At 41.8% G+C, this 19,552-nt stretch overlaps 1 protein-coding gene across 1 annotated transcript in view; it reads right to left on the bottom strand.

Moving 5' to 3' along the window:
• The window catches only part of ANKRD33 (ankyrin repeat domain 33), a 16,368-nt gene extending 3,890 nt beyond the window's left edge, over nucleotides 1–12,478 (bottom strand). The window contains exons 1-3 of the mRNA XM_070736777.1: nucleotides 12,179–12,478; nucleotides 6,105–6,234; nucleotides 3,152–3,292 (exon numbers count right to left, since the gene is read on the bottom strand). Coding sequence (XP_070592878.1) covers nucleotides 3,152–3,292; nucleotides 6,105–6,234; nucleotides 12,179–12,478 — 571 coding nt within the window. The remainder of the gene's footprint in view (nucleotides 1–3,151; nucleotides 3,293–6,104; nucleotides 6,235–12,178) is intronic.
• Between the last annotated feature and the right edge of the window lie 7,074 nt (nucleotides 12,479–19,552).

Below are 19,552 nucleotides of genomic sequence, written 5' to 3'. Positions count from 1 at the left end.
AAATGGATTGTTACATGCTGGTTTTATCACTGTTGTTAGCCACCCCGAGTCCACGGAGAGGGGCGGCATACAAATCCAATAAATAAATAAATGAATGAATGCGGCAGGAAAGTGGCAGGGAGACCAGCACCGGCAGGAGTTGGAGGGGGCCAATTTCCTTCCCCCCTCTTTTCTCAACATTTGATTGGCACCCACTCGCCTAGCTACCCAGCCCGAGGCAAGGAGCGAAGCAAATTGTCACCCCAGAGAGCGAAACTGGTGAGATTGTAAGTCAAGGACTTAATGGTTCACTTGAACGATGATGTATGTATTTGTCAAACATGTATAGGATGGTAGTTTGTATAAACATAACATAAGTAAAAAGTAATGATCAAGAAAGGACAATAGGACAGTAGGACAGGAACGGTAGGTACAATTGTGCGCTTATGCACAACCCTTACAGATTTTGGAGATTTTGCAGTATCCTTCTCCTGCCACGCCCACCGTGCCATGGCCACAGAACCAATAGTAAAAAAAAATGGATTTCACCACTGAGTTCTAGGCAGGCTGCTAATCAGTGTGTGAAACTGACTACAAAATGTATTAAAGGCTTAGAGTAGGACTAACAGTTTTCCTTTCAACCCCCAGCACTGTGAGGAAAAAAAAAATCAAAAGAAAAGGAAGCAATCTAGCTTTGCTCCAATCTCAGATGAAAATAGCCTGGGGCTAGAACAACACTGATTCAGCCCGTAAAAAGTCATGGGAATGGCCAAACCTGGAATATCTTTTTTTTAGAAAGGAGATTTCTCAACTGTAGCAACTCTAAGAAGTGTGAACCAACTCCCAGAGTTCCGTGGTGAGCATGCCGGCTAGGGCAAGGGTAGGCAAAGTTGGTTCTTCTATGACATGTGGACTAGCATGATTGGCTCTGGAATTCTGGTAGTTGAACTGCACAAGTCATAAAAGAGCCAACTTTGCCTATCCCTGTTCTAGGGAATTTGGGGAATTGAAATCCACACGTCTTAAGAGTTGCTGAGGTTGAGGAACCCTGGTCTATAATATCTGCGTGCAAATGGAAGGGACCCATGGAAACACTATGGTGGCAAATCTTTTTATGAGGATTAGTCCAAAGGCTGTAAAATGAGAGGTGGGTTCCTGCTGGTTCGGACAGGTTCTATAGAACTGATAGCAGGAATTTCTCCCGGTTTGCCGAACTGCTAGTGACAGCTAGCTGGACACATCCCCAAACCATCTCTCTTGGCAGCGTCGTAGGCGGCACCACCTTGGTTTTTGCTTCTGCACATGCACAGAAACTGGGCTTTTATCTCTGTACACGTGTACTCATGCGGTGTGCAATGCACATGCACCCACATAGCAAGAAACGATCCGGCAGCAAGGTAAGCCAGAACCCACCCCTGTATAAAATACTCTAAGTTATGGCTCCTCTTTTTCTTCTTCCTAGTTTTATTGTTAGCATCCTGGAACAACTGCAATTTGGTTCTTCTAGGTTTCTCTTTTTATTATTGATTGATTGATTGATTGATTTTGTCCAATACGCAATGAGGGTTTTAGTGGGTACACACATAGTAAAATACATAATGAAGGTTATAGAGGATATAATTACATTAATGTTTCCAAATGTAAAATAATGCACTTGGGGAAAAGGAATCCTCAATCTGAGTATTGCATTGGCAGTTCTGTGTTAGCAAAAACTTCAGAAGAGAAGGATTTAGGGGTAGTGATTTCTGACAGTCTCGAAATGGGTGAGCAGTGTGGTCGGGCGGTAGGAAAAGCAAGTATTTATTTATTTATTTATTTATTTGTTTGTTTGTTTATTTATTTATTAGATTTGTATGCCGCCCCTCTCCGTAGACTCCGTAGGATGCTTGGCTGCATAGCTAGAGGTATAACAAGCAGGAAGAGGGAGATTGTGATCCCGCTGTATAGAGCACTGGTGAGACCACATTTGGAATACTGTGTTCAGTTCTGGAAACCTCACTTAAAAAAAAAAATATTGACAAAATTGAACGAGTCCAAAGACGGGCTACAGGAATGGTGGAAGGACTTAAGCATAAAACGTATCAGGAAAGACATAATGAACTCAATCTGTATAGTCTGGAGGACAGAAGGAAAAGGGGGGACATGATCGAAACATTTAAATATGTCAAAGGGTTAAATAAGGTTCAGGAGGGAAGTGTTTTTAATAGGAAAGTGAACACAAGAACAAGGGGACACAATCTGAAGTTAGTTGGGGGAAAGATCAAAAGCAACATGAGAAAATATTATTTTACTGAAAGAGTAGTAGATCCTTGGAACAAGCTTCCAGCAGACGTGGTTGGTAAATCCACAGAAACTGAATTTAAACATGCCTGGGATAAACATATATCCATTCTAAGATAAAATAGAAAAAATAGTATAAGGGCAGACTAAATGGATCATGAAGTCTTTTTCTGCCGTCATTCTTCTATGTTTCTATGTTTTTATATATTCATAGTAAATATATCTAAGAAAGAATAGAAAAGAAGTTATAGTAATAGAACATATCAATGAAAGAATAGAAGAAGAGATATAGGGATAGAAGAAAGGAATAGGAGATATAGGAGAGCAATAGGACAGGGGACGGAAGGCACTCTAGTGCACTTGTACTCGCCCCTTACTGACCTCTTAGGAATCTGGATAGGTCAACCGTAGATAATCTTTAGGGATATGGAAGAGAAGACTGTCTGAAAGAACTGAGATGGTGCAGTGGTTAGAGTGCAGCACTGCAGGCTACTTCAGCTAGCTGCTAGCTGTAGTTCAGCAGTTCAAATCTCACCACTGGCTCAAGGTTGACTCAGCCTTCCCTCCTTCCGAGGTGGGTAAAATGAGGACCCAGATTGTTGGGGGCAATAGGCTGATTCTGTAAACTGCTTAGAGAGGGCTGTAAAAGCACTATGAAGTGGTATGTAAGTCTATGGCTATTGGAAGCAATGTTTTGTTTTCTAAACCGTCCTTGAAAAGCACATCTCTTCACTCCTGTTCCAGTTTGTGTGTGTGTGTGTGTGCGTGTACACTTTCCCTCCTTGAAAAAAGAGATAACTCTAATGTTTCTAACTTTCTAAAGACCAGATTATGATAATTCCCAAAACATTAAAGCCAACATCTGGAAGGTCAGCGGCAATTAATCTCATACCTGCCATGAGCAAGGCTGCAACGCAATCGTTCTTCCCTCTCACTGCAGCCTTCATGAGTGCGGTCAGGCCTCTGTCGTCCTGCATCTCAACGTCCACTCCTGGATAGTAATTCAGAAGATAGTTCACAATTGTAATGTATCCTTTGCGGCAGCAGAGGGAGAAAGGGAACAGTGTTAGGGATGCACTGAACTCCCCAAAGAAAGATACTCATTACATTCTAAAGGCAGCGTCGATCCCAAAGAATCCACAGTTCTATTCTAGGGGCATATTCTTCATTCCGCCCCCGTTTTGTGCCTATCCCCACCACTTTTGCTTTGCAGACAGTTTATACATGATGAGGTCCGTCCATTGTGTTAGAAGAGGACCTTGACATCTCATGGGTTGTGGGCTGTACGCGAATGTGTCTGCAGATGGCTGGTAAGACCTATATGGGCACAAATGTTCTGCCACATGTTGGGCAGACATGTGTGGACACCATTGTCGCAGCATTTGCAGCTCTGGCTTTGTGGAGTGCTTGCTTCTCTTCTGCTATGTATGTTCTTCTGGCCTCAGGTGTCTGGCAGTCTTGGTGGATCAGCATGAGCCATGTTGGTCGATCTTGTGCCAGGGATTCCAAGGAGGTGGTGTCGATATTGAGGGACTTGAAGGAGGCTTTCAACATGTCAATCACTTTCCTTTAGAGAAGCTGTTTAGGGATGCGATGGTCTGGCATTCCAGCAACATGCCCTGCCCAGCGTGCCTGGCCTTTCATCAGCAGGGGTTGGAATTGATGGCAGGACTGATCTGCAGAGGACCTCAGTGTCAGGCACCTTATCCAGCCATCGGACCCTCAGAATTCTATGGAGGCAAGTAAGGGCAAGTCCGCCCCAGGGGAAGAGCCTTCTCTGTGGTGGGCCTGGCCCTCTGGAATCAACTCCCCCTAGAGATCAGAACTGCCCCCACCCTCTTTGTCTTTCACAAACTACTTAAGACCCACCTTTAATGCCAGGCATGGGGAAATTGAGACATCTCCCCCAGGCTTTTTATAGTCTTATGTATGGAATGTGTGTGTTGCACGATTTTTAAATGAGGGGTTTTTAGATGTTTTTAATATTAGATTTGTTTACATTGTCACACTGTTTTATTATTGTTGTGAGCCGCCCGGAGTCTTCGGAGAGGGGCGGCATACAAATCTAATAAATAAATAAATAAATAAATAAACAAACAAACAAACAAACAAACAAATAAAATAATAATAATAATAATAATAATAATAATAATAATAATAATAATAATAATAATAATAATAATATGTTAGTACAACACAGCAAACGAGATCACTATGCTGGATTTCGTATTTCATCACCAGTCGGGCGCTTCCCAAGCAGCCTTTTGCAATTGACAGATGAAGATTTTGTCAATTCCAATGGTTTTCAAATGTCCGCTGAGATCCTTTGGTACTGCGTCCAGCGTTGTTGTTGTTATTATTATTATTATTATTATTGTTATTATTGTTATTATTATTATTATTATTATTATTATTATTATTATTATTATTGAAACAGAATTATTATTATCATCATCGTCATCATCATCATCATCATCATTATGTGGAAGTGGTTCAATTGCCTAAGCATGTCTCTCATATACAGTCCAAGTCTCACTGGCATACAACAGGGTAGTTAGCACTACTGCTCGGTAGACTTTGAGCTTTGTAGCAGGGCTTATTTCACATCGGTTCCACATGTTAGTCATTAGTTTGCCAAAATCAAAGCTTGCCTTGGAGATTCTGCAGTTTATAGGTAGTTTATAAGTAGTCCTTTCCTTAGGCATAAATCATGAATGTGTATATACAGTAAATGACCTGACTGACAAACCCCCTAATCTGAGATCCTTTGTGGCTGCAACAAATGGATTCACTGTCCTTAATGTTAAATCCTAACACACACACACCACTTTAAAATGTCATCTATTACCTATGTTGAAACTGAAGGAAAATGGTAGGGAAGGCCCCCCTCCCCAATAACTTATTCTGCTCCTTTTTTTCTTTTTTTGGTTGCCCTAATCAGAACCAGATAGCACACAAACTGGAAACCCAACCCAACTCACATATTCCCAAATGTACATTCGACACCCATCCCTCCCACCTTTCCGGTAAATGCATCCTATGAGAGATGCAGGACATAAACATCCAACAGTGGTGTTTTTTTCATTAAACATTGTTTTGGACAGATAATGATTTAGTTTAGAACTAAGACGCCTTAAACAAGATCTAAGTATTGCCCACAAGATCAAATGCTGCAACATCCTGCCTGTCGGCGACTACTTCAGTTTCAACCACAACAACACAAGAGCACACAACAGTTTTAAACTTAATATTAACCGCTCCAAACTTGACTGTAAAAAATATGACTTCAGTAACCAAGTTGTCGAAGCGTGGAACTCATTACCGGACTCCATAGTGTCATCCCCAAACCACCAACACTTTACCCTTAGATTATCTACGGTTGACCTATCCAGATTCCTAAGAGGTCAGTAAGGGGCGAGTACAAGTCCCCTGTTCTATTGCTCTCCTATATCTCCTATACCTTTCTTCTATTCCTATATCTCTTCTTCTATTCTTTCATTGATATGTTCTATTACTATATCTTCTTTTCTATTATTTCTTAGATATATTTTACTATGAGTATCTCCTCTATAACCTTCATCATGTATTTTACTATGTGTATATAGATATATGCCCACTAAAACCCTCATTGTGTATTGGACAAAACAAACAAACAAACAAACAAACAAACAAACGAATGACAGAAATGGAAAAGTCCTTTTGTGTGTGTGCATAATTTAAAACTGTGTTCTTCAGCTCTCTGTTTATAAAATTCTAATCCAAAATCCCACCAGTGTTTCAATCTACTATGTTCCTTGAAGTTCTCTGTGTCTTATATGCTGTATAAAAATAGTAACTTTTCCTACCTGCTTGGGCTGCCACCATAAGTGCTGTGTTTCCATCGTTATCCTGGTGGTTGACATCTATGTAGGGGCATTTACTGAGAAGAATGACAATATCTTTGAAACCCCGGAAACAGGCTACCAAGAGGCCATTCTGGAGAGCAAGAGGGAAAATGTTAAGATCCCAACTTCCAGAGGACGCAAGATCTTTCCCCATTCATTATTTCAGGTTTTGAGGTCTATGACCCCAATATTTTGATGGTTGCTGCATTATTGTGCTGCAAATGCAATAAGATCATAGTGGAGCTGCGGTGGCACAGAGGTTAGAGTGCAGTACTGCAGGCTACTTCTGCTGACTGCGGACTGACTGCGATTTGGCAGTTCGAATCTCACCAGGTTCAAAGTTATCTCAGCCTTCCATCCTTCCGAGGTCAGTAAAATGAGGAGCCATATTGTTGGGGGCAACAGGCTGACTCTGTAACCCACTTAGACAGGGGAGAGGGCTGTAAAAGCACCACGAAGGGGTATATAAGTCTAAGTGCTATTGCTATTGCTACTTCTAAGTTTGTTCAGTGGCCAAATGAATACCATGCAGTGACTGGATAAGAGGTGGATTCCTCCCAGTTCGTACTGGTTCGGTTGAACCGGTAGTGATCTGCTAGTGATGTCACGATGACATCACAGGACCGGTTTAGTTGGTGCCAGTCTGTGGGCACCTCCATTCTTTTTTTTAAAAATGGGGGGGGGGGGTTAGATTTTTTTCCCAGGTTTTTTTTCTTCTTCACATGTGCAGAAGCTGAGTTTTTAGCACTATACATAGAGTCACAATCTTGTTTTGGGCATTTTTTTGGGGGGGGTATTTTTTCAAACTTTTGGGGGGGAGATTTTTTCCCCAGGTTTTCTTTTTTTTGCACATGCGCAAACACTGAGTTTCTGGCATTGTGCATGCGGTTGCCATCTTGTTTTCAACCCTTTTTTTTGGGGGGGGGATTTTTTGGAATTATTTTTGTTTTGGAATTTTTTCCAGGTTTTCTTTTTCTTCTATACATGTGCAGAAGCCAAGTTTCCGGCATTGTGCATGCGGTCGCCATCTTGGTTTTGTCTTTTTTTTGGGGGGGGGAGAGGAAATATTTTGGGGGGTTTTGCCACTGCACATGTGCGCAGCCACTAGGCACAGCCACATGGCACTGGAGGAAGCAAACCAGCAATCACCGGTAAGCAATCACCAAGGTATAACAAGCAGGAAGAGGGATTGTGATCCCCTTATATAGAGCGCTGGTGAGACCACATTTGGAATACTGTGTTCAGTTCTGGAGACCTCACCTACAAAAAGATATTGACAAAATTGAACGGGTCCAAAGGCTACAAGAATGGTGGAAGGTCTTAAGCATAAAATGTATCAGGAAAGACTTAATGATCTCAATCTGTATAGTCTAGAGGACAGAAGGAAAAGGGGGGACATGATCGAAACATTTACATATGTTAAAAGGTTAAATAAGGTTCAGGAGGGAAGTGTTTTTAATAGGAAAGTAAACACAAGAACAAGGGGACACAATCTGAAGTTAGTTGGGGGAAAGATCAAAAGCAGCATGAGAAAATATTATTTTACTGAAAGAGTAGTAGATCCTTGGAACAAACTTCCAGCAGACGTGGTTGGTAAATCCACAGTAACTGAATTTAAACATGCCTGGGATAAACATATATCTATTGTAAGATAAAATACAGGAAATAGTATAAGGGAAGACTAGATGGACCATGAGGTCTTTTTCTGCCGTTAGTCTTCTATGTTTCTAAGTTAGAACCCTCCCCTGGACTGGATGCCATGTCGCAAAAATGCTTTTCCATCTCCATCCCCAGTGATTCTGTTCATCACAATCTATGATAATGGAGATAGGAGTCTCTGGTTAACCGTGAGTAGAAAGTGGCAGCCAATATATGATGGTTATATTAACAGATATTTGACATATATTTTCTCATGTATAAGGCATATTTGCTTTAATATTGTAGCTAGTCTACTATATTACCTCCCCTAGATCCTCCCAGAGCACATAAGACAATTGGCTGGGTTGCAAAAGCCATAAGCTGCTTAGGGGGAGCCTCTTAAACCCTGGAGGAGAGGGTGTTAGGGCTTCTCAGAGTGAATAATCAGAATGCAAATCACCTTTTCTTATATAAGCGAGTGATTATTGTGCAGGAGAGAATGAAGGGGCCTGCAGCATTGGTATGAACAGTTTTCCCTTGGTAGGAACTCCAACCTCACCCTCCATGCCCCTCTTGGTATTTCTAAGTTGTGTGCATGCAGAGGTGTTATTCCCTCACTCCAGGAAACAGTATGAGGGAAGAATGAGGGTGGAGCATGGTAAAGAAGCTGGGGTAGAGCAACATACCATGTTCAAGGGAGAATGATGGGTGGGACTGGTGGCCCTTAGCAAGGATTCTAATCTCATAAGAGCCCAAATCAAGTGTTGCATTTCTTCCACTTCTGTGTATAAAACCTGAAAATCGTAGCCACATAGCCAAGGGTGAAATTCAGCAGGTTTTGACAGGTACTGGAGAACTGGTAGCAGAAATTTTGTGTAGTTTAGAGCAGTGTTTTTCAACCAGTGTGCTGCGGCACACTAGTGTGCGGCGGGACATGGTCAGGTGTGCCACGAGCCTGGCCCGGCTGGAGCTTCCCTGGCGGTGATGGCAAGTGAGCTTTTGGGGCCCAGTAGGAGGGCGCCAGTCACTCTTGCCTCTAAGCTGCGTGGGCGTGCGCCCGCACAGCCATTAGGGACCTCCCCACACAGAAACCTTCGAAGTGGCGCAAAGCCACGCAGTCCCGAATCGCTCCCTACTCCGGCCAGCAAAGCTGGCTTCCCAGGAAAGCACCGCGTTTGAAAAGTGCACATTTAAAAAGTGTGCCGCTTTCCCAGGCAGCTGGCTTGCTGGCCGGAGAAACGAGTGATCCAGGACTGCGTGGCTTTGCGCTGTGACAACAATGGCGCTGTGGCGACACCTTCAAGGGCAGCCCTTCGTTGCGCCCCACCACCTGTTCCTGCAGGGAGAAGTCGGGCATGCTACCAGGAGGCAGAGGCAGTGCGTGGCCAGGCGCTGAGCGCCGTGGATGCCTGGGAGGGCGAAGGGGTGGATATGGCTGCTGCCTCTTAGCTGCAGAGCCGGACAGGGTGGAGGCGAAGGTGACGGCGGAGTCCATGCTGGGGCCATGCGGGGCCGCTGATCCAGGGGGCCGTGGACTGGCAAGCCGCCCTCCACTCTCTCTCCGCTCTCTCTCTCTCTTACTCTCTCTGTTGCCAGCATGGTGTACGAGAGAGAAAGAGAGAGAGAGAAAAAGAAGGAGAAAGCAAGAGAGAAAGAGAAAGAAAGCAAGAGAGAGAGAGAGAGTAAGAAAGCAAGGGAAAGAGAGAGAAGAAGGAAAGCAAGAGAGAGAGAAAGAGAGAGAGAGAAAGCAAGAGAGAGAGAGAGAGAAAGCAAGGGAGAGAGAAAAAGAGAGAAAGTGTGTGAGAGGGAAATCAAGAGAGAATAAAAGAGAGATAGCAAAGAGAGACAGAGAAAGAGAGAGAGATAAAGAGAGAGAGAAAGAATGCAAGAGAGAGAAAGAAAAAGAGAAAGAGGGGGGAAGGAGGGAGAGAGAAAGACATAGAGGGAGGGAAGGAGGGAGAGAGAAAGAGCAAAAAAGAGAGGAAGAAAGAAAGAAAGAAAGAAAGAAAGAAAGAGGGATAGAGAGAGAGAGGGAAAGAAAGAGGGAGGGAGAGAGAAATAGGGAGGAAGAGAGGGTTTTTTTGTCCAAACTTTTTTTACACCCCCCCCCCCTCTCAATGTTCCCCAGGATTTTGTAAATGTGAATAATGTGCTGCGGCTCAAAAAAGGTTGGGAAACACTGGTTTAGAGAACCAGTAAATACCACCTCTGGCTGGTTTAGAGTGGGGAGAGAATGTGGATTTTGCAGTATCCTTCCTTCCTCTGCCACGCCCACCAAGCCACGCCCACCAAGCCACGCCACTCCCACCAAGCCACACCCACAGAACCAGTAATTTAAAAAATGAATTCCACCTCTGCACCTAACCCAGAACTATGAAGAGAATTTTTGTCTGTCTAGCAGCACAGGTGCAGCTGATAAGAACTTTAGTTCTTGGCTGAATTGACAATGGTGGTGAGGAATATTATGAATAAATTTCACTCTAGGACTAAAACTTGATTATGAATAAAATTTCACTAAGACTAAAACCGAATGGCAACATAGGCCAATGATCAACCGCAGATGACTTTACTATTCATTCAGCTGGATAAAAAAGTGTGTCTTTGTGCCGTTCAGTCCTGGCACAAATATCATATTATCAAAATTTGTTGATAATTGCTTCATGAAGCAATCAGATTAAGGAAAATTCAATCAGTGGGATGGCTGGATTCATTGTTTTACTTTGAGTAATTACCAGTTACAATTCCCTAGATCTCAGTGGTATAATCCAATAAAACATAAATAAAAATATCTGATGGTAAAAATGTAAATCACACAAGTATAAAATCATAAAATCTAAACACCATAGTACATCCATCCATCCTAAGTATCACGGATCATTGTAGGTGCTTTGGGATAGCTGTCTTCAGCCGTTTCCAGAAGGCCAAATTATAAAGAGAGGAGCAACTTTGAACTAAATTTCCAGAGAGTTAGAACAATTAATCAGTGGAATGACTTGTCTCCAGAAGTTGTGGATGCTCCAACACTGGAGGTTTTTAAGAAGAGATTGGACAACTATTTCTCTGAAATTGTATAGGGCTTCTTGCTTGGATTAGGATGGGGGTTTCAAACTGGCGGCCTGCTAGTCAGATGCATCACTTGTAGGCAGGGCTGGGCTACCAAAATTTTTACTACCATGCTGTGGGCATGGCTTATGCATTTTGTTTCAATATCTTTCAGTGCAAATTGGGTGCTCTGGGGTGGAGCTCCAAATTTTGCTACAGGAATTGCATTCTTGACCGTTCCCATAGGAGCCCATCACTGCTTGTAGGCCATGCCCACCCAAGTTCCATGAAGGGGAAAACTGTCATGATACGTCACGTGATCGCGGCATGACATGGCGAGTTTGACATCTGTGTGGACTAGAAGATCTGCAAGGTCCCTTCCCACTCTTGCTATTCTGTTAGGGGTTAGTCTGAATTCAAATGGAAAATTTGTCCCAAAGTCTGAGAAAAGGTCCCATAGAAAAGCAGAATGTATGAGCTTTCTTGTAAATACCTTGTGGAGACAGGTGACTGCCAGCAGTTTCTCCTAGGTTAAACTATTGTGTTTGAAAAAGGCCAGAAGATACTTCCAAGCCAAGGGATATTCACTTGACACATAATCACTAACACGTTGATTTGAATTTGGAAGCTAATTGGAACAATGGAGTAATATGTTCATGGCAGTGAGTGCTAACCCCAGATAGACTAATTATTCTGGAGCTATAGAAGCTTGCAGGTAGTCCTCAAGTAATTGACTGTTTAGATTAGTAAAGCTAAGGATAGAAGACCTACAAAGCTGAACATTGTTCTAGTTGAACTATACCAGGGGGAAGGCAAAGTTGGCTCTTCTATGATTTGTGGACTTCAACTCCCAGAATTCCTGAGCAGATCATGCTAGCTCAGGAATTCTGGGAGTTGAAGTCCACATGTCATAGAAGAGTCAACCTTGCCTACCCTTGAACTATACCATTATAGGACCATTTCATCTCCAGTTAGGAGAGGGGCAGCATAGAAATTCAATCAATCAATCAATCAATCAAATAAATAATAGATAATAGATAATAGATAATAGATAATAGATAATAGATGATAGATGATAGATGATAGATGATAGATGATAGATGATAGATGATAGATGATAGATGATAGATGATAGATGATAGATGATAGATGATAGATGATAGATGATAGATGATAGATGATAGATAATAGATAATAGATAATAGATAATAGATAAATAATAGATAAATAATAGATAAAAAATAGATAGATAGATAGATAGATAGATAGATAGATAGATAGATAGATAGATAGATGGATAGATAAATAAATAAGTTCACAATTGCTGGGTCAGGTCAGGAAGGAAGTCTAATTACCTTTCCGTTGATATCCAACTCCATGGCTTCTTCCCGAGTCACCCCCCTGTCAAGTTTATCCTGCAGCAGCTTTGCATTATTCTGGATGCAGCACCAGTATAAGGTGACCGCTTGGAGGTCCTCACTGTCCGACGGAGCATCTTCATAATCTGGGAAGATGGAGTCCTCGGAGAAGAGGCTGCAACTATCGGAATCTTTCGCCTGCGTTTCGTCCTCTTCATCCTCAAAGTCTAGTTCTTGACTGGATTGGCTTAGGGTGGGTGATGTGTCTGGGTCTCTTCCATTGTTGTCATTATTCATCCAGCCTGCTCACAGAAAGTAGCTTTGGATGTGGGTTTGGCGGCCCATATTCTTCTCCCTCGAAAGGACTATTGCTGCTCTTGTCTTCTTTCTCAATTACATCTGGAGGATCTGCAGTGCATAATGAGAAGACTTATGTTTATGGGTTTGAGAGAATTATACTAATATTTATTGTTCTGAAGGGGATGGGTATAGTGCATTGGTTATTTTCCCAATATTCTCCATTATAAATAATATTCCCAGAGTAAAATAAACAGATATTCTGCAATGAACACGGAAACTGGAAACCATTGTAGTTCTCTAGCTGGCGGTCGCTAAGATGAAAATACAGGTACAGTTAATCCTTAGAAACATAGAAACATAGAAGACTGATGGCAGAAAAAGACCTCCTGGTCCATCTAGTCTGCCCTTATACTATTTTCTGTATTTTATCTTAGGATGGATCTGTGTTTATCCCAGGCATGTTTAAATTCAGTTACTGTGGATTTATCTACCACGTCTGCTGGAAGTTTGTTCCAAGGATCTACTACTCTTTCAGTAAAATAATATTTTCTCATGTTGCTTTTGATCTTTCCCCCAACTAACTTCAGATTGTGTCCCCTTGTTCTTGTGTTCACTTTCCTATTAAAAACACTTCCCTCCTGGACCTTATTTAACCCTTTAACATACTTAAATGTTTCGATCATTTCCCCCCTTTTCCTTCTGTCCTCCAGACTATACAGATTGAGTTCATTAAGTCTTTCCTGATACGTTTTATGCTTCCACCATTCTTGTAGCCCGTCTTTGGACCCGTTCAATTTTGTCAATATCTTTTTGTAGGTGAGGTCTCCAGAACTGAACACAGTATTCCAAATGTGGTCTCACCAGCATTCTATATAGCGCGATCATAATCTCCCTCTTCCTGCTTGACTTACAGCCATTCATTTAGCAACCTCTTGAAGTTGCAACAGCCCTGAAAAAAAGGACTTGTAACCTGTCCTCACACTTACAACCATCACAGTATCCCTATAGCTCAGGCCATCAATATTCAGACCACTGGGCAATCACAATGTGTTTATAATAACTGAAGCTTCTTTGGCTCATGTGATCTCTATTGCCATGATGGAGCTCATAGTTGCTTCAGCGGGAGTTCGACCTCCTCGTCACCACTGTTAAATCAGTGCTTGGAGACTGATTCAATTCAACAGGGTTTCTTTATTCATCTTAGTCATAGGAAACCTTCTCCACAACAATCAACTCCCAACAAGGGCAACGGCTAGTCCGTTGCCCTATTTATACATTTCTTTTAGGCGGGAACATTTTTAGACAGCCGTTTATTGTTGGCGGGTTTTTTAAGCCAAACCGCGTTTTAACCAATCAGCGATTTTACCGTTTATTTCTTTTAAGACATAACAATATCCATTTGTGACCTTCCCAGGTGACTGCCAACAAGCAAAGTCAATAGGGGAGTCCTGATTTACTTAACAATCATGCAATTCACTTAACAGCCGCTCTGAGTCCTCGGAGAGGGGCGACATACAAATCTAATTAATAATAATAATAATAATAATAATAATAATAACAACAACAACAACAACAACAACAACAACAACAACAACAAGGGTGACCCATTGACAACCATAACAAAGAAGAGGTAAAATCGGGCATGACTCAATAACTGCCTCAATTAGCCATAGAAGTTCTGATACCAATGGTGGATTGTAAGTCGAGGTACTACATTTAGCACCTGCAGTTGGGACCGGCAATTTGGCTGTTGAGCAAAGTCATCACTAGAGGAAATTGTGGCCCGGTTTATGATCTTACTTCAGCTTTCCTTTCCTTTAGGTGAGAAATGTGAGGACTGGTTGCAAAGTCACTTTTTCATCACCTAATTGCAAATACCTTTCCGTTCCAGCTCTATGGAGTAGAGAGTTGGTCTCTGACAGAAAGCCACTTGAAGAGACTACTAGCATTTGAAATGTGGATTTATAGGCAGCTGCAACGTATAATTTCGGTTGACAAAATAAAAAAATGAGGAAGTGATAAGCTGCCTGGGAAAGCCAAGGGAAATCATCGCAACCATTAAAAAGCAAAAGTTAGAATATTTTGGACATGTGGTGTGACATCCGGAAAAATACGTCATACTTCACTTAATCCCCCAAAGAAAGATTGAAGGCAAACGAGGTCCAGGCAGAAGAAGAACATTATTGCTTCAAAATCTAAGGAACAAAGCTCAACAAACTTTTTCGTGTGGTTGATAAAAACACGATTGCTAACATGATCACCAATATCCGATGATGGATATGGCACAAGAAGAAGAAGAATTGCGAAGAGTGAGACAGTCACTAAATAAAACCTACCCATATAGAGCAATGTTTCAGGATTTACGTAGTTGCAATGAGTATGGGATAGTCATGAGTGTGCATTCAACTCCTGATTAAAAATGAGCAAAAGTGAACAGGAAGGCGAACAGGAGCAGCTTAAGAGATTCAGCAGGGCGTACAAAGGGAAATATCTTTTTCTCTAGGACAGAGTTTGCATTTGGCTAATAGGAGTTTGAAAAAATAAAGAAAACCTTTCAACTGATAATGCTATAAGGGAAAAAACCCTGATGATAAAGAGAAAGGGGTTTCTGGTTATGGCCGGCCAAAATTCCACAAAACAGCCTATGAGCTTTTCCACAAAACAGTCTTTATCTCTCTGCACATAAACAGCTGTAAATTCTTGTTAAGACTTCAAATGATTTTTTTTCTATTTTAACTACAATGATGATCAACTGTTCTGCCTGGACAAGAATTAATTCAGTTCTAATTGTTGGACTTTCCTTTCCTTTTACTTCCCCTCCCTTTCCTTTCCTCCCTTTCTTTTCTTTTCTTTTCCTTTCCTTTCCTTCCCTTTCTGTTCCTTCCCTTTCCCTTCCTTTCCTTTCCTTTCCTTTCCTATCCTATCCTATCCTATCCTATCCTATCATTTCCTTTCCTTTCCTTTCCTTTCCTCCCATCCAATTTGGGAAAGTAGGCGTCCATTGTTTTCCCTTCTAGGGCATCTCTTCCGAGTGCTAGTGAAAACAGTGAAAGGGAGGGAGAGGCCAGGATTTTACAGTTCAAAACAAGACATTTGTCAAATTTTACTGAGCTGAAAAAAATAAAGAAGGAAAAAGCAGTCCATCTTTCATCATTCCTTTGCTGAACTTGAATCTCTCTCTCTATATATATGTCTCTCTCCCTCCCTCTCTCCCTCCTCTCTCCCCCCATCTCTCTTTTAAAAAAGGCATTTCACCCCTCTGCGACTGAACTCACGGAAAAGAATCTTCTATGTCAGACTGCCTGAAAGCCTAGAACAAAATGGTACCCAGTGTGAAATTGGGGCGTCTCGGAACAGTTGTGTAAGATCAGAGCGCTTGTGTAATATCGAATGGGGAGGTGGCCTCCCATATTAAGGGCAGACTGAGGATGACACCATCCATTCTTACCCTGCGTCACCGTAAGTGGTGTGTCCTTGAGATGTTGGGCAAGCAGGAAGTGCAAATCAGTCCAGAGACGGGAGATCAGACAACATCCAGGGCTTATTCTGAACTAGTCCAAAGGTCTTACGGGGAAATGTACTTTTTCTTCTGCAGCGGTCTAGATTCGAATATGCGTAATATGAGTTTGGGTTGTTTTCAACCTATGTCTCCCTAAACGACCACCTCACAGTAGGTTTGTAACAGAAACCATCCACTGAATTTTAGGCCAGAAAAAGGGACAGAGCAAACAATGGCTTTCTTTCCTGCCCCCCCCCCCCGCAGACTCCTCCTACTTTCATACATATTAAGATACACATCAAAGATTTAGGAAAAGAGTTAGGAAAATTGTACCCCGATATTTTAAAAAAACATTTCATACTTTAAAATCACTGTCTATAGGGCAGTGGTTCTCAACCTGAGGGTCAGGACCCTTTTGGGGGGGGGGGTTGAACGACCAAATCTAAATAATAAATAAATAAATAATAAATAAATTTTACAGGGGTCACCTAAGACCAAGGGGAAAAGACAAATTTCCCATGGTGTTAGGAACTAAAGCTTCTATTCTGGCTCCTTGCAACATATTTTTACAATCTGACCAATCAGGTGTTTATAGTGGGGGTGTCTCTCTGATCTCTCTGCCAATCAGCTTAAAGCTCTGTTGGGAGAATTGGTGCCAGACTTATGGTTGGGGGTCACCACAACAGGAAGAACTGTATTAAGGGGTCGCAGCATTCTAAAGGTGGAGAACCACTGCTAGAGAGACTCTCTTTTAAACACAATAGTTTAATTGACCCAATTCCAAACACTAACTCCGTGCAATAAGTACAACTCTCTCTCTATTTTTTTTAAAAAATAATTCCAATTTGTTTCAATGATCTTTGAGTGCATTGCTTTAGCATCTTGATGTAAAATTGTGCAAGTTCTTTTCGATCAATATCAACATGAACCTAACCATAAAGTATATTGGGCCTGAGATTTCCAGTTTTTTCCTTGTCCTAAACTCTCCCAGGGTGAATGTGAAGCCATACATTATCTTTCTGTAAAGGTTATCAGTCATCCAGGTCAAGGTTGTCCCAAAGGTGCTTTTTCAGGAGGCAACTGAACTTCCTTGTTTTTTCTTTGAAGACATTTTACTTCTCATATATAAATCCTTCCATTCCCCACCATCCAGTCAGAGCTGAAGACATTTCTTGGATGAGAAGCTAAACATCTTCAAAGAAAAACAACAAGAAATTCCAGTTGCCTCCTGAAAAAGCACCTTGGATGACTGAGAATCTTTACAGACTTTTAGCTATAGAATTTGGGATGAACACCCTTTGAACAGTGTGGGAGTAGGAATGGTTTTCCACGGAAAAATTGCCCACTCCAGGAACCAGGAGCCCTACTCAGGTGACCCTGAGGACACACATAAACCTCCAAGTGATCTCAACTACTCTCTAAAAGGATGCAAATGACCAGCATTCTGTAAGGAATATAAATCCTTCCATTCCCCACTATCCTGTCAGAGCTGAAGAAGCTTCTTGGATGACAAGCGAAAAGTCTTCAAATAAAAAAAAAGAAAGTCCAGTTGCCTCCTGAAAAACCACTTTTGGGACATACACTGCCTTCCTACAAGGCAAGATAAATGTCTGTTTCTTCCACCAAAATTTGCAATTGGAATTTGGTTATTATCGATGGCACATATACCTTAGTTTTCAACTAGCAGGAACTGGCTATTTGGTTTCTGCAAAATTAACTCCTTCCTAAGATTTCCAGACATCTTTGTTATCGTCACCAATCCAATATAACAAAGTTTCAGAAGACAGTCCTTCTTAACTTAATGGTAAAATAATCCAGAGCTATAGATGCACTATTATGGTATTGGTCTAGATGAAAATTGAATAGATACGCTTTGGGTCTGTTTCCCTTTCTTGACTATCTTGGACTATTCAATTACTTTTGGCAAAGATTTCAGACGTTCTATCATGTCCAATTGTCTTTCCTTTCTCTCACTTATCATATATATTTTCTTTCTTTCATATATCCTCTCCTCTAAGTTCACTTTACCCTTATATATATTACTACATGTCTATTTTTCTTCCTATGTATTTGTGTATTGGACAAATGAATAAATGAAAATAAACCCAGGTCTTATTTTCTTTTGACCACCAAAATAAGTGCTTGACCTTCAGGGAGGTCTTATTTTTTGGGAAACACAGTGTGGAGTTAGAGATTTCGGCCTGTCAGTAGTAATCAAATCCTATTTCACATGTAGTTTGGTGGAATAAAATCTATTCCTGATATATTCCTTGGCACTGAATGTGCTATTCACCAAGATTTACTATAAGGATTAAAATATAGGAAATGTTCAGTTCTCTCCCTCTGTTCCACCCCTTTTAATATTTTACAATGAGAATAAAGACTAGTAGGGTTCACTTATTTTTGTTTGGCAGATGCACAAAAGAAGAATTATATTTACAACATGGTAAACCAGTTACATGGCACTAAATGAATTCATTTTACTTCTAAGTGGGTATATACAGGGTTGCCTTTAGTATCTCACCTATACAGCAGACCTGCCCATTGCTGGGGTTTTTTTTCAATCTTTCCACAACAGTTTATAGACTCATGTCCGGACAGCAAGCCACTCCCATCCATCCCAAATGACCACTAGAGATGGTAATAAAGATTTAGAAGTTGTTGAGATTTTAATAATTTCTTGTCGTCACATAGTCATGTGGATTTGTATGTCCCAAACATGGTAGGGCTGGGTTAGTATCATTCCTTAAGAAATATTTAATGTCAACATTCATAAGCTAAATGTCCTATTTAGCATATTCCCAGAGATAAACTTTTTTTTTGAAAATCATAAAACTATTTTCAAGAACCAAAGCCACATGGACCTGTTTAAGTGGTTTATGAATGAGTGTCCTCTTGAAAACAATTCTTCCATTAAATCTATTTTTGAAATATCACTTTGTTTCCTGTAACCGTGCATGATTTCTTTTTAATATTTCTCTGCCGCAATTGAAGCTGTTTTGGTAGAATGTATTAGATTCCTGAAAATGCCCAGTATGTATGTCTCCATTGCAACTTCCTGCTTTGAAGACCTATTTAAGAAGACAGTACAGTGATCCCCCGGGTATTGCGATCCCGATCATTGCGAAACGGCTATATGGCGATTTTTAAACCCGGAAGTACAAACACCATCTGCGCATGCGCGCCCTTTTTTCTATGGGCACGCATGCGTAGATGGCGCCGGGCAGATCAGCTGCTGGGCGGCTTCCCTGGGTCTCCTCTTGCTGGCAGGAGGGCGAGAAGCCCCCCCCAGCGCCCGGCTCGCCCGCCGTTCGCCGCTCGCCCGCCCTTCGCCCGGCCACCCGCCGTTCGCTCGCTGCTCGCCCGCCGTTCGCCGCTCGCCCGCCCTTCGCCCGGCCACCCGCCGTTCGCTTGCTGCTCGCCCGGCCACCCGGGTTTGTTTGGCTTCGGGACATGCCGGCGGCAACGTTTTAAAACAGCTGCGCGGCTTCCCAACTGAGTCCCGAAGCCAAACGCGGAAGTTCGCCTTTGACTTCGGGACTCAGTTGGGAAGCCGCGCGGCTGTTTTAAAA

Source organism: Erythrolamprus reginae, chromosome 2 (assembly GCF_031021105.1).
Source record: "Erythrolamprus reginae isolate rEryReg1 chromosome 2, rEryReg1.hap1, whole genome shotgun sequence".
In the NCBI taxonomy this organism is placed as follows: domain Eukaryota; kingdom Metazoa; phylum Chordata; class Lepidosauria; order Squamata; family Dipsadidae; genus Erythrolamprus; species Erythrolamprus reginae.
The sequence above is the reverse complement of the archived record's forward strand: the minus strand, read 5'-3'. Positions and strand labels throughout refer to the sequence as shown.